This window comes from Camponotus vicinus, unplaced genomic scaffold (assembly GCF_025532165.1).
Source record: "Camponotus vicinus isolate PSW18456_S1 unplaced genomic scaffold, iyCamVici1.0 SCAF_6, whole genome shotgun sequence".
NCBI classification, from domain to species: domain Eukaryota; kingdom Metazoa; phylum Arthropoda; class Insecta; order Hymenoptera; family Formicidae; genus Camponotus; species Camponotus vicinus.
The window spans coordinates 3273700-3288744 of record NW_028141978.1 but is presented as its reverse complement, the minus strand read 5'-3'; the positions used below and the strand labels follow the sequence as shown (position 1 = coordinate 3288744).

Here is a 15045-nt window from a genome sequence, read left to right as displayed (position 1 = left end):
AACTGTGGAAAAAAGCTCTTTACGACGATAAAACTCAAATAAAATCCTCATCGATTCCGCCGTCGTCAATATTATCAATCTGGTCTACGTGAATCATTTAACCGAACTGTACCGAAATGTTTTTACAGGAGCATCGGAAACTTCTTCGAGCCATTTTAATCTTCATAGCGCACCGCGGGGTGTGATCTCATACGACAGCCACTCCCATCCTCCTTAGCCCTCCGGGGCTACCCTTGACGCTTTCCTCCTTCCTCTTCCTCGTTCTCGTTCGGAATCACTCGACAAATTGATTAGACGTGCAATTTTTCGTACCGTCTTGAAAAATTTTCGGCGAAAACCTTAGGAGCTCGTACAGAACGAAACTCATGACCCGTAACACGAGCGTAACAATTTTGCCCCATATTTGCGATACTCAAATTTACGTAGAAAATATATTTCTTTTCACGGAAAATTTCACGACAAGATAGAAATCGCCGATTAGATAACGTATGATAGCAAATTTAAAAACATTACATTTATTATACGTACTTCTTTTCAATTTAATATAAATTATGATTAATAAATGTGTTGAGGATAAATATAAATATATTCTTTAATATGCTTTTAGTAAATGATGTGATAATATATGGAAAAAGTATAATAATTAAAATGTAACTTCCATGATGACTAAAAATAATTTCATTAATGATATAATAAGATTAATTTTATAATTTTCACTTAAGTTTAATTATTGCTAAATATTTGATGAATAATAAATATTAATAGATTTGTTATTTGAATTGAGTTTTAAAATTAACTCTGTCCTAGTATATTTTAATTTATGGATATATATATATAATGTAATATTAAAATAAATAAATATATTTTCCTGTTCTGACAAACATAAATTAAGAAAAAATTAAACTTGTGAAACAAAATCAATATTTTAATAAATTTTCCTGAATATTGTTAAGTGTTTTAATATAATAATATATAACATAATAATATCTTTATTCTTTTTGTGTTTCAGGCCAAACAACGTGCCTCCGTAAAATGGCTTTTGTCGAAGGCATACAACAATCGAGTACCAGAAAAGCTCCGCGAGCCGTATTATCGTGATCATGAAGTAAGTTGTTAAGTTGATTCAATGATCCTTGAACGACTTTAAATCTCACGTTTAATATTTTCAGAAATTTCATAAAAATCTTATTATACTAATTTCAAAATTTCGCTGCATAAAAATTCTGCTGCATCGCCAATTAAAAATAATATTTGAATTAATAAATTTGTGCGACTGAATTAATTATGCAAATACTTTATAATTTTTATGCATAATCTTTTTCAGAATTTTCTTTAATACCTCTTTGATTTTTCAATAATATTGTCTGTGAAAAGATATGAATATTTTTCAAAGAATATTTATTACATTCCTTTGTATATGTTTACTGATTTCTTGACATTATTGCGACCATGTGACTTATGACTATTCTTTATTTTATGCTGATAAATTTGGAGGCGGATAAATTTTTCTTCACAAAAAATCGTCAGTTTCTCAGGCTTTGTAGCTGTCTTGAAAATCTCTCTTTTATGGCGCACATTATTATTGCAAAGGAAATGGGTTCCTCGTAAAAGACGGTGCTGCAAAGTTACCGAAATATCTGTGCCAGAGATGCCAATAATACTTTGCATACAATATTGAACCGAACTCTGATGAAAAGGAACGAATGTCACGATACAAATTATGTTATTTATAAACTTTACATTAAGAGTTTACTTCGAAAACTGACGAGCAAATAACGAGACTTTGACAAAATCCCGAGAAACTTTGCGGCAACTGAACTTCGTACTTTTCTCAACAAAAAAAATATTAGTAAAATCTCTTTACGAGAACATGCAGGCAATTTACTCAAAAGAGTTTTACCTATAACATGTAAAATATGTAAATTTTCTTTGCCGCATAATTTATTGTAAAGCTTATTATAAGCTATTTTTATTTACGTATTTATCATACGTTGCTCATAAATGATAAAATAATATATAACACATTCTTTATTATATGCATCTAGATTATCTAGAGAGCTTGTGTAATTAAAGTTGAATAAATTTATTCTCGTATTCTTTACCTTATCGTCATCTCGTCATCGCCATCGATTCAATTAAAATAATCATATTACTTTCGGATATAAATTTCTCTTCCGAGTTATTAGTAGATCGCGAAATCGAACGTTTGTTTTATTTTTTTCTTAACAGATCGATTCGAGATTCTGGATAAGATTTTAGAAAATATAGATCAACATGTATAAAAAATATCGATCATAGATTATAAAAAATATTATTCTTTTTTATGAAATACACAGCATGAGAATTACATCAGAATACTTTCTACTAATAATATATTCTTTTGATAGATGCGAAAGTTGGATTATTCTAGCTCCGGAAATTCTTTGTTTTTTCATTAATTTATTAATACTATTATTATATAAGAGTTATATTTTTATTTCGAGCTATATTTTATACTCTTTTTCTTTTGTATTCTGATTAAAGTACTTTCGCCACGTGAGAAAACTTAGATATTCTTATAACATGATGATTTAATATCCGAAGAAAAGTTTTCTTTCTTGAGAAACCAGAGCTACAAAAATATTTTCACTTCGAAAATGTGGAATCTGCATATAACGATATAAATGAATTTTATTCATAATTGAAGACTTCTTTCTGCGAAAATAGAAACGTTCTTAAAATGATAAAGTTTACACTCTCTCTCATGAGAAATAAAGGCACTTATATTCTTGCATTATACAGGTCATAAATATTAAGCTAAAAAAAGTAATGAAATTAAAAAATTATACGGATAATGCGTTTATTCTCGAGATGTATTTTATTTTACATGGAGATGATTAACGATCACTGAATATTTTTTCCTTTGTATTGTTTCTCTCTTTCACGCATAAATTCGCACATGATTGTATTTATATTAGATTATTATTCTGTAATTAGACATTTACTATTTCTCAATTATCTCTGGTTTTGCTTTCTATCATTTGCTCAGGAAAACTTGCTACAAAAACTTTTAAAGATCCTACTTTCGATAATTCGTCCATATTATAGCGCAAAACTGCAAAGAGAATATTCTTTGCTTTAAAGTTACTGAATGGTTCGTCTATTATGCAAATGATAGAATCAATGCTGACTAATATTTTACGTAATAATTAAAATAAAAATTTAATTTTGTTTAATTAAAAAAATTCATTTCAATCAAAAAAATTTCAGGAGAGAAAGTAAATTACAGAATCTTATTTTTTTTTTCTTTTCAATATGTATAAAATAGAAAAGAAACTCACATTTAAATATGCATTATTTGTATTGTTTCTCTCTTTCACGCATAAATTCGCACATGATTGTATTTATATTAGATTATTATTCTGTAATCAGACATTTATTTATTACGAAGCATCTTATATATCGGCTTATTTTAGACCTAGGCTTAGTTGTAGATCTATCGATACGTTAGTGAAGTTTATCCTTTCGTCGATCCATTCTTCTCGAGAAGCCTTACAGGAAGTGTTACGCATAATATGCACGGTAGAGCAGTTCGTAAATGGTTTCCGTGGTGATTCGAGCTGTTCGACTTTGTCGGCAACTATATTAGATACTAGATATTAATTGAGATAAAATTCTCCTTCGATGCGATTAATCGTAAGGTGATCGCGAAAAAGTGAATAAAAAACGTCATTGTGAAGGCAAGGTCATTCCTTCGTGTTCTCCGAACTCGATCATCTATTGCACTTTCACTGCTCGGTTTTTTTAGAGAGAAGCATTTTTACGTCATTCCTAATTATTGGAAGCACTAATTGCTAAAAGCAAGACAATTATTAGGGCGTAAAGATGAAAAACTTGAATAAAGATTCTTTCCCTTTTGCATGTTATGCCTAAAAATATTGAAACATTTTGCACAAAAAAATAAACGATATCAAAAATCCTTAAAGTACGTACATATTGAGGATTATCCCTTCGGATTATTATTATAATTAATTAGTAGGATCTGTAGTAATTAAACATGTAATTGTTCAGGCGCAAAATATAATGATTATAATGAATCGCTCGCCACCTTTATTTCAGAGAGGAACTTTTTATCGTTTGCAGGAGCAGGAACATCTGAAACCACAGATCGTTCACGCGCTTTCCAATGCGGAGCTCTACTGTCTCGCGCTGGCCAACATATACTCGGATCCCAACTATCACAATCAGAATCACTACGGGATCCTGCAGGCCTTGGCCAGGAAAGGCGTCTACGTCGCGGAACAAAACAATACTCAGCTCACCGAAACGATTCTCATTCAAAATTCACCACTCAAGATGGTAAGCTCTCTCACTTGCCAGGCAATGTAATAATAGTGTTTACTGAATATCTTCAAATGTACCGAGCCATTGCTAATATTGATGATTCATCCGATGATATCTTTGGATTTATAGACTCACTTTAACCAATTAAAATAAAATAAATCTTGTCTTTGCTTAATTGCAGTCTGCGCATATGGCTGTGATAGAAGGCCTGATGGTCTTATACGCGAAGGAGGTGGTAACGGGAGACCGAGTCGTCTCGGCGATACGACGATTTGATCCCCAGGCTGAGGTGGACGTACCATCGGATCATGAAAAGGGTCTCCTACTCTGGATCAACCACGCATCGCACGCGTTAATTGCTAAGATCCAGAGCGAGGATGGTGCCGGCGACAAGACGCGGCTACCCGAGTTGCCCGCCGCCAAGGACTTTCAATCTCTATGCGATGGCGTCGGCTTGGCGGCTGTCGTCGCGTTCTATTGTCCCGGCGAACTCAACTGGATGGAAATTAGAGTGTCGAAGAGACCTTCGGTGGCGGACGCGTTACACAATCTTTCCCTGGTGCACGCGTTCTGCGTCAAATGCCTGCCATACTCGATTTTCCACATGCAACCCGAGGACGTTACATACATGAGAGGGTGCGTTAACTACTAATTAAAATTGAAAATCTCGTTGCATTAAAAGAATATGTTTTAAAAATTTTCTATATTATTACTTTTAAAAAAAAAGAAAGAATGAAATAATCCCTTTTCCTTTTGTTATTATTTTAATATTCAGGTCAATGAAGCAGAATCTGGTGGTTTTTCTGGCCGACATGTACAATGTTCTGGAGATTCACCCGGCAAAATGTGTTCGTTATCCTGGAGAAGAACGCGCGATGCAATACTTAGATGGTACGTAGATGTTTTTCGACCGAGACTGAGACTATTGATTAAAAGCAGATCTGCGCGACGAGATGTCGACTCGAGTTATATTTCGATGAGAAAGGAAAGAGAGGAAGAGGGAAAGAAAGAGGATTCGTGAAAATTGGTGGTGGATAAATGTGATTGGTGAAGGCTGCCGTATTACACTGTATTGGACCTATATATACATATCTATATATAACCGTTCTATTATTTATTTTATTATATTCCATGAAAAATTCCATTACTATTGCAAGCAATGAAGACATTGAGCCATTTATCTCTTTAATTGTATCAGTTAAATTAATTAAATTAATTAATTATAAATACATCGTAATACAATTAATTAAATAAATTAACAAAACAGTTGCCTGCAATCGTAATGGTATCACGCTTTTTATCAATGTCAATATACACATACTCGATATCCCAGCCTGTCGATCCGGGTCCTCTTCCCCGAGAGAGCAGCGATTAATTATTTCCATTTGATACGAATTGGTCTTTCTGCGAATCGAACGAAATCGCTGCTGCTAAAAGATATACCACCAGCCAAACTACGAACTTACTACCTCCACACGCAGCACTTAATCTATTACAACTGTAATATTTCCATATATTTCTATGGCGTAACCTCTTCTTGATGCTTGACACGACAACGCTATCCTCCGCCTTCTTCTTTCGCCAACTTCCGGTCGAACTACATGATACGGCGACGGCGGGTGCAGCCTGCCCGCGCAATAGTCATGGCGTAGCTCATAAGAGAAGTCTGCCACAGTCTATAGCTCCGATACCCGATCTGAGAAGCAACCTCTCCATATCCGCGCCAGGCTTCACAGGTATCCATACGTTACCGCACAACGAATCAATCTCATGAACTCTCTACTAGGTGGTCATCTATCTTCCCTTGCGAGTCGCGTTTCTCGCAGACTGACATTTTCGGTGTTTTGAAGGGATCAGGGAGTTCCCGATCGCCTTATCGCGTTATCCTCTTGTGTCTGTAGATGCGCTAAATCACCCACGTTCAAATTCGACGCATACTCGTCGCAATTATAGTCGATGTAATCGAATAAAATGCAATATCATAGCTTTTCACTGTTGCTTATATACAGCTTAATTAAATTCTGAGTCTAGTATTTAGCATAAGCGTAGTATTTTATCAATTATCCGATGTTCCAGATCTAAATTAATTAATATTACTTCATCAGTTAAATATAAAGATATATATAATGGAGAGAAAAATACATTTATCATGTTATTTTGTGAAAAAAAAATTATTATTGAAATTGAGACATTAAGCTAATATATGGTTAAAGTGTTTTAATGTTATAAAATTCTTTTTGAAACAAAAGAGAAAGATGACGTGTTTTATCGACGTGTTTAATTTGCGTTTTGAATTACCAAAAGAGAAATGCCTATCCTGCTGGATTAATCTTTTAGTGAAGTTCGTGAATGTAGGAGCACTGCTTGTTACTAATCACGTAATTGCTTGCATTTCATCCGATTATTATCGTGGGAGCACAGAATTACATATATATATCCGAGACCTGCATGCGAGTGTCACATATATTTGCGACACTCGGTCATTGGCTGCTTGCCGCTTGCATATTGGACATTGGCTTCGTTGCATCATGTTTCTTTTTTGCATGAGATTTTAGTGCGCTGCTACCAGTCACGAAGAAAGATGAGAATTTCGTCGACGTTCATTAAGGTCCACTCCATATTTAGTTGGTACAATTACGTTGCATTCGCATCGTTTATGGTGTCGTTTCGGTTTATGGTTTATCATACATTGAGCTTTATTCGTTTCATGTTACGTTCATTTTTAAAATTTTTGTCCGACGTTCCACGATGAAAATTAGAAGTGCTAGACATTTTGTAGCGACTCGATGTGTATCTCTATATGATATTTTCTCTGAAAATATATCACATAGGCTTTTAATATTTCGACTTTTGAAATTTGCGCGAGTTGAAATTTCCGTGCGTTATTGAGAGTTATCAGCTTTAATTATTGAATATTTTCATACACTTTGCCGATGTATTGCACGAAGTGATCCACGGGAATTTCACACCGTGCCCTTAAATGATCTGTTGTAAGCTTTATTTAATGTAACAAAAGGTGTAAATTTATTATCTGTTAAATATCTTCCTGTTTCTTCTTGAATATAGTTTGAGTGACAAATGAACTTTCTCATCTAATTAAATATAAATATATGTATGATTGATTCATCGTTGAATGATTTTTTCCAGTTGCAAAATCGGCTTCGAGCACCACTGTGAAAAAGTCGCAATCTTTGCAACAAACTGCCGAAAATCATCCGTATGATGACAGGTATGTTATCATATTTAACGAACTATGCGATTATTTTATTGTCAATAAAACTTGAAAATTAAATCAAATATATAAAAAATAAATTACTATAAAAAAAGTATTACTATTATAGAAATTAATAGCATTATAGAAATTCAATTGCATATATAATTAAAAATAATGTTTAATAAAGTCTCTCTCGCTCATGTCTTACATGGAATATTATTGTACATTCGATTATGATTATGTACATTCGATTTATCTATTTTATCTTTCGCAGACGCGCAGGTAGTGAGGAGAGTTTCGTGGTGCATCGTGGCAAAGGCATTCCCACATTGAGCTCCGTGGCGGACGACAAGTCCGTAGCCAGAACTGAAGCCGCGGGTCGGCCGAGCAACTGGGAAGATCAACGACGGAGCTCTTATGCCGGCCGTCGATCCAGACGAAACAGCATCACGGATGATTCTCAGCTGACCATCGAGAACTTTGGCGGATCTCAGGTACGTAGGCAAAAAGGAGCGGCTTATCTCGTCGCGTGAAGAAGAGAGGAGAGGCGTGAGAGAGGATGTCTCAAGGGGACAAACGGTATGATCATTGTGATTTCTTTTATCCAGGATAATTTACACAATTTTGGTAGAAATCCGGATAAAGAGGTAGGCGCGCACATTGGCAAGCGCAGCACGACCGAACCGACGTTGCCCGCGCGATCCAGCGTCCAGGATGTGTACGGCAGCGGCGTGCAACATATAATCGCGGACAACGGTTACAACGGCAGTAACGGCGGCGAAGAGCCTCCGCGACTGCGACGACAGGCGTCCAACAGCAGTCTGGATAACGTCGCTCTCCGACAAATCTTACATTCCAGCGCAGAAAATGACGGCGGTGGCACGGACAACGGCGATGGCGGCGACGCCGTCACGAAACTTGCCAGTTTCGCGAATCTGAACAGGCAGAGCTCTGAGAAAGGGATCAATTTCACGTACATGGAACAGGAGCGGCAAGACGACGTTAAGCAATTGAACAAGAGGCATGGTCAGAGCAACGGCAACGGCGAGAAAAAAACTACTTTCGCCACTCTGCCAAACACAACTACGTGGCAACAACAGAGCAGCCAGCAGTCGCAACAAATGGAGCAACATTCTGTCGGTAAGTTTCAAATACACATGTGCACAAAGTAGAAATTTCATTTAGACTTTGTGTACCTTGAAAATGGATATACTTTCTTTGAGGTCAAGTATAAGTATATTTAATTTCTCGAACACTCATTAGATTATGATATAACGTAATTCATCTATGTTATTAATTTAAAACTAAATAAAAAGTTTGCAATATTTGAAGATATTGCTAATAATTATATTCATATCACATTTATTATATCTTTGAAATCATTGAAAATATTCCATGATAGATGAGAACGGCGGTAACACCATAATGGCCTCGCAGTTGAATAACATACGGCTGAAGCTTGAAGAAAAGCGACGACATATAGAGAACGAGAAGCGAAAGATGGAAGTTGTTATGTCGAAGCAACGACAGAAAGTGGGCAAGGCGGCGTTCTTGCAAGCGGTTACTAAGGTAAAACATGCGATTACTTTAGACGTAATTTAGGAAGACTGTGTACACATTGATCTACTTCAACTTCATCATTATCACAATCAATTCTATTGTATCAGTTCTTCATGAATCATTCTTATAGATAGTGGTTCGATGTTTTTCTTTTCTTTATTTTTTATTTTCTTGATGAAAAGAAAGATGCAAGCTGATAATGAATGAAATCGAAAATAAATCGAGATACGGTAATTATGGAATGCTGAGTGTTTCATCGAAACACCAGATCTGCCATGTTGCGAGAAAGCTACTTTTCGAATCTAGGCACGGGTGTTTAGTATAAAAAGCAATGTGAAAACGTCTCGAAAAGTATAAAGTTTTCTTTTCTTCCGCTTTTTGTTCTCCGTCTCATATATTTTCAATTTTGCGAAATTGCAAGCCAGATTATATAGTATTGCTTGCACAAATGTATAAAAGTATTATTTGAAATTGTTGTAATGTCATTCGTAAAGTAGATGTAAAATATATTGTATAATTTCAGTTAATGACCGAATTTTATTCATAACATATTTGTTTATTTGATTTTATTTAAGTAGAGATTCTTCATCTAGATTGGTTATTGTCGTGTAATTGCTTTTGTTGTACATAGAAGGACATAATCTCTTTTTTGTTTGCTCCATAAATAATCTCGGTTGTTAGCCTAACACAAGATGTTGTCCTAACACAATTCTCTTTCTGATATTTCAGCTGTACTTAATGGTAAGCGCATGCTAATGCACTGAATCTGTGTCTTATAACAAGATTGAATTTCTATTTAAATTACATTTCTGTTTAGGCAGAAATTGTGTATCAGTTTGTCAAATTTAGTGTTTTTCTAGCACTTCACAGATTTTTCTTTGTAAATATAGCATCAATATCTTGGAACTAGAGCAATCAATGTGTTGTTTAATATTTCGTTTGCAACAAAACATACATACATATTCTTATGTCTTTTTCATCTTTTCTTCATGTAATCTTGCAATTTTATTTTTTATATCTTATCTTGTCTCAATGTTCGTTCCAAAGTATTGATAGAATCGTGAATGCATTGAATGTTAAAGAGTAATAAAGAAAAGTAGATAGGTTCATCTTGTTTAAAGCACTGCATGCTGTTTTACAAAGAAATAATTTGTACATATATCTAATTTCTTAAAGTTTATTCATATGAAATACGAGAGAAAATTTCAAATTGAAAAAATCTGAATATAATAATTAATATAATTAATCAAAGTACTCTAGTCGCATATAATTATAACATTATCTTTTTATAATATTAGTTGGAGAAACGTGAAATACATGTATATATATAATTTAATTTTATTTCTACGAGATAAATTTTCTTATAAAATTCCGAATTAGAAATATTGCGTGCTATCGTAGTCCAAGTCAATTGTTGTTGAATTAAGCGATATGATTTGCGTGCCATTTTCTGGATGAGCTTTGGCACTCGATGCGCTTGAGCGTAATTTGAACTTTGGCCATGGGGGAGACGCACTCGACACCATGGTGTTTGGTGGTGATGATTTGGTGGCGGACTCTGAGTACTCTTAACAAGGCACGCTGGTTGGGCTGGTTGCAGGGTAAGGTTAAATCTCCCTCTTCGTCAACGTCCGGGGGGGACAGTCCGGCCGAGACAGTCGGTCCCCCCACTCCTGTAACCTCCGGATCTTCCGGGGCGACCCCGACGAGCGTTTCCGAGGCGTCCTCTGTACCTCAACAACTCCCTCAAGAAAAACCACAGAGACCTTTCTCGCTCAAGGTACGATATTATCGGCAAGTGCAAGTAGTTCCACGTAGACGAGAAGCAGTTCATTACCTTTAATACTTCTAATAGACGGTTATTATACGCGCTTATGCGAATGGCTTTCAAACGCCAATTAAATTTTTTCTTTTTTTTTCATCTTTAATATAATGACAGTAAAAAAGTGTTTTTCGGTCATTTTCCCCTCTTGATGTTTAGATGATTCCAGAATAGATGTAATAATGCTACAAAGTGTACTCTTTGCCGCTTCGTATATTTATATACCCTGTTGGTAGAAATTATTGTAAAATATTTTTTACAATGGACAATTATTATGCTTCTCGACGCTTTTTTATATATTATACAGGAAAACGAAACCTCCATCGAGATGATTCGCTAATTTTTCTAATTTGCTAATATGATGCCCATGCATGATAAAATACTAAACACTCCCTGGAAAAGAGTAGCGATGTAATTGCTTGCATTTACATCAATGTCGGGTGACGGTTATTCAAATAATACAATGTACAGGGTGTATCGGAAATCATGGTACAAGCGGAATAAAGATGAGAAAAGCGCTTCAATTTTGCTTTTATCATGATTTCCAATACCATGTATGTGTGTGATAATTTCTCTTTTCTATCAATAAAACTTTTTTACTAATAAAAGTTTTACATTTTGATACATGTATATATGCATTTCTTTCTAATGAGTATCTAATTAGCTTTATTCTCTTCAAACATTTAAATTTTCTCTTCTCTTAAATTACATTGTGGCTTCGGCAGTGAATCATTTAAATTCAACAGGCGTAATTAATGTTTACTTCGAATTAAAACTTACACCGAAAACTCGAAGAAATTCGAGAAGTCTTGACATTATGCGGAGTTATATAAGATATTGATCAAACAGACGGATAATGTCGCGTCTACAAATTGTGTCACCAAGTTTCCAGACTGTAACTAGATCAATCTATTGTTGTCTGGGGATTGTCAATTACTTTGGACGTGCGAGGAATTAGGCGAACTTGAATCATGTTTTACTCGTGTTTATCTCGGGTAAATATTCGTGTAGCTTTAGGAATAACGAAATGCCACATAAAAACGCACAAGTGCAAATCAGTGACAAATAACTTAAATATATATATATTTTTTTAAGCATTTAATTTTATCCATTATCTTGCAATAATTTTTAATTCGTATTAGATACATCACGAATCAACAAGTGTTGTATATTTTTAAAAAAATATGCAATTATATATATAAATCCTAAACTTTTAATTATTTTATTATAAATATTATTTATTATGTGAACATTCCTAGGTTTTTATTTAAAGACACAACATTCTTATATCGCAGTATTACATGTACATTTGTAGCATCGTGTAATATATTTCTGAAACATTTCATTTCTCTGATAACGAATGTAGGAAATTAGTGAGGATGTACGAGACGTCGAACACAAGTGGTTGGAACACGACGGTAACGCGCCATTCATCGAAACCAGACGCACTCCGGATATCGAAAACATGGATCCCGAACAATATCGTCAATCTATAACACAGTTAGTATCTGCTCTTTCATACTTAGATAAAAATAAAGAAGATAAGATACGATGAATGATTACTTTACGTGTTTCACGATGCATTAGTATTGAAATCTAAATTATAGAGCACACATAAAAAAATGTTTATCGCAGAATGAATACCAGCCTGAGCGAAATTCAAGCGGACATACAACGTTTAGCGAACCAGCAGAATCAAATACAACAGCAACATCTGATGACGCAACATCAGAAGCAGATGCAACAACAGTTTCAACAACTGCAGAGTCTTAGTCAACAGCATATGCAAGTGAGTGCTTTTCGTCGAAAGTACATCTCGCTTCGCGTTCACATCATCAACCGTTTCTCAAAACTTTTGTTTCTTTCACAGACTTACGGAATGCCGCCGATGAATCCGTTAACGCCGAGACTGCAGGATCCTCAGCAATCGCAGTTTTATTTGCACGATCAACCGCAAGTGCAGAGAAGAATGTGGGGTCAGCCGGCACCCGCCCAGAGCCTGGCCAATGAAATGGCTGCAGTGGGCTATCAACAGTCTATGGATTCTCGATTTAGCCCTCAACCTGCCGGTACATCATCTTTATTTTTAATAGGCCAAACAATTCATGCGAATAAATTCGTCAATTAATAAAATAGCTATTAAATTATAATATATAATTCTTTTAATGATACATGTCTAAATTAATGATATTTTATATAACACTGTGGAAATGACATAAAATTTTTTTGGATACGCATATATGTTAAAATAACTTTCTTGTCGTTTAAAGAGTTTACAAAGATTATTTTTAAATGTAACGATTGTACTTCTCTTTTTAAATTTTAGTGTACATGACTTAGTAAATTTTTGAATGTTTTTCTTTAGCTTATCAACAAGATATGCGCATATACACGGATCCCACGAGGACTTGGGCCGCGCCGCACCCGGCGCAAAAGGGATTCGTTCTACACGATACTCAAGAACCAAGGTACCTCAACGGCGGGGATCATAGTCTGTGTAATAATCAAATGAGCCATCCCGGCCCCACCGGGTATCCGACGTCTTCGTCGCTTTTCAACCAAACACAAGCCACATCTGCTAGTCCGCAACATCGTAACGCTGTGAGTATTCCCAGAAGCAATTATCTTCTCTTCGTGTTCTTCTTCTTTTCCGTGCTTCCACAAGTGCAACACGTAAACTCGGCATAAAAATTCTATTATATCTTTATAGCGCTATATTATATCTTTATATCATACTCTCTCGTCACACTTATACATACATTTCTATTTATACTTGTACCAAGAGCTTCTCTGCATACAATGCACACATACACGCATCATTTTATTGTAAAAGATAGAAAGACTGATCGCTGCACCCAGCAGCGATTACGCAGCGTGAGTGAAAAGTTATTGCCCAGCGTTCATGATGTATATGCTGATTATCAACTCGATTTAGTCACCTCAATACGAAGACTCGGTCTGAGTCGTGTATATGCGTATGCGAACCAGTCGGTGATGTAATGTACATTTATAGACACTTGTTCTTGACACCCAACATGGCAGACACTACCCACACCGGCAAGGTATATGCGGCAGGTATATGCGGTCACGCTGCGGCTCGGATTTACAACCTTCTCTCTCGAAGTGATTTGTAAATTTAAATAACATGTATTTCTTTTGCTCGTCGTCGACCGTTGCAACTTCACGCGAATGCTTCCGTGAGGTTCGTCTCGACTCGTTTCTGTCTCTAGTTTGACAGATACTTATAAACAAAAGGAAACGATTATTGTATTATACAAGAAAATAATGTTGCGATGATATGTTGCTGTGTTAGTGATTTCAGTGTGCATCTATATTTTTTATTATTTTAGATTCATCGAATAAGTCAGTTAATTAGTGAAAGTCCCGAGCCTAAGAGATCAACTGTACATCACATCCCGATCTCATGCGAAAGTCCGACGGAAAAGAGGCAGGTTACCGCTTTGCATACTCCAGTACCAGCTCCACCTGCCGATGATATGAAGCCACAAAATATATCTTTCATTGGTAATTAAATTTTATATTAATTTAATATTCTGCGTAACGTTCACCCGCATTTTGCAACTGTATTTTTCTTTATCCTCTCTTGCTTTATATTAATTCAGAAGAAGATGCATAAAGATCTCTCATTTTAAATCTTCTTTTTTGTTTTGAAGGCAATGATGACGACATTGCGCAAGGTATTCGAGGCTTGAACATCACGTCGGGTAGTCGTACGTATAGAATACCGTCACCAACCAGACCCACGATATCGCAGAATTCCTTCCAACCTCATCCATCATTAAGAGAAACGTCGCGTTCGGCCACTCCGGACGTCACACCTCTTGATTCCACGGACGCGGGTGAGAAAGGATTCTACATTTCTTTCGACAATGATGCTCCCAAGAAACCGAAGCCGACTCTCAGGGTGAAAAGAATGTCCCCGAAGAAGGTGAGAGCGCACCTTTACTTATGAGCGCTAATTAATTAACATTTTTTGTTACAATCAAATCTCCATATTCTTATTTATCTTCCACCTTTTACCTTATTCTTTTATTATATACTTGATCGTTTGCGATGCGTCTTTGAAAAATCGTTGAATTTATTAGAAGAATGTATTTAGGCAAGA

At 35.4% G+C, this 15045-nt stretch overlaps 1 protein-coding gene and 1 long non-coding RNA gene across 11 annotated transcripts in view; one reads left to right on the top strand and one right to left on the bottom strand.

The window, feature by feature from the left end:
* Patronin (calmodulin-regulated spectrin-associated protein patronin) overlaps positions 1-15045 on the top strand; it is a 56826-nt gene that overhangs the window by 32263 nt on the left and 9518 nt on the right. For 8 of the 10 annotated variants that reach the window (XM_083101645.1, XM_083101652.1, XM_083101650.1 and 5 more), the window contains 16 exons: positions 1010-1105; positions 4123-4338; positions 4505-4959; positions 5099-5214; positions 5949-6059; positions 7471-7552; positions 7812-8031; positions 8146-8677; positions 8940-9106; positions 10698-10877; positions 12286-12419; positions 12555-12708; positions 12790-12988; positions 13285-13520; positions 14270-14444; positions 14594-14868. In XM_083101645.1, the coding sequence (XP_082957771.1) occupies positions 1010-1105; positions 4123-4338; positions 4505-4959; positions 5099-5214; positions 5949-6059; positions 7471-7552; positions 7812-8031; positions 8146-8677; positions 8940-9106; positions 10698-10877; positions 12286-12419; positions 12555-12708; positions 12790-12988; positions 13285-13520; positions 14270-14444; positions 14594-14868 (3348 nt within the window). The remainder of the gene's footprint in view (positions 1-1009; positions 1106-4122; positions 4339-4504; positions 4960-5098; positions 5215-5948; positions 6060-7470; positions 7553-7811; positions 8032-8145; positions 8678-8939; positions 9107-10697; positions 10878-12285; positions 12420-12554; positions 12709-12789; positions 12989-13284; positions 13521-14269; positions 14445-14593; positions 14869-15045) is intronic. The other 2 variants (XM_083101647.1, XM_083101649.1) reach the window with 2 other exon arrangements.
* Positions 12126-14430, bottom strand: LOC145972753 (uncharacterized). The gene is made up of 2 exons (XR_014439277.1): positions 13679-14430; positions 12126-13612 (listed from the first exon to the last, which is right to left on the bottom strand). It is a non-coding gene; the product is annotated as an uncharacterized LOC145972753 (long non-coding RNA).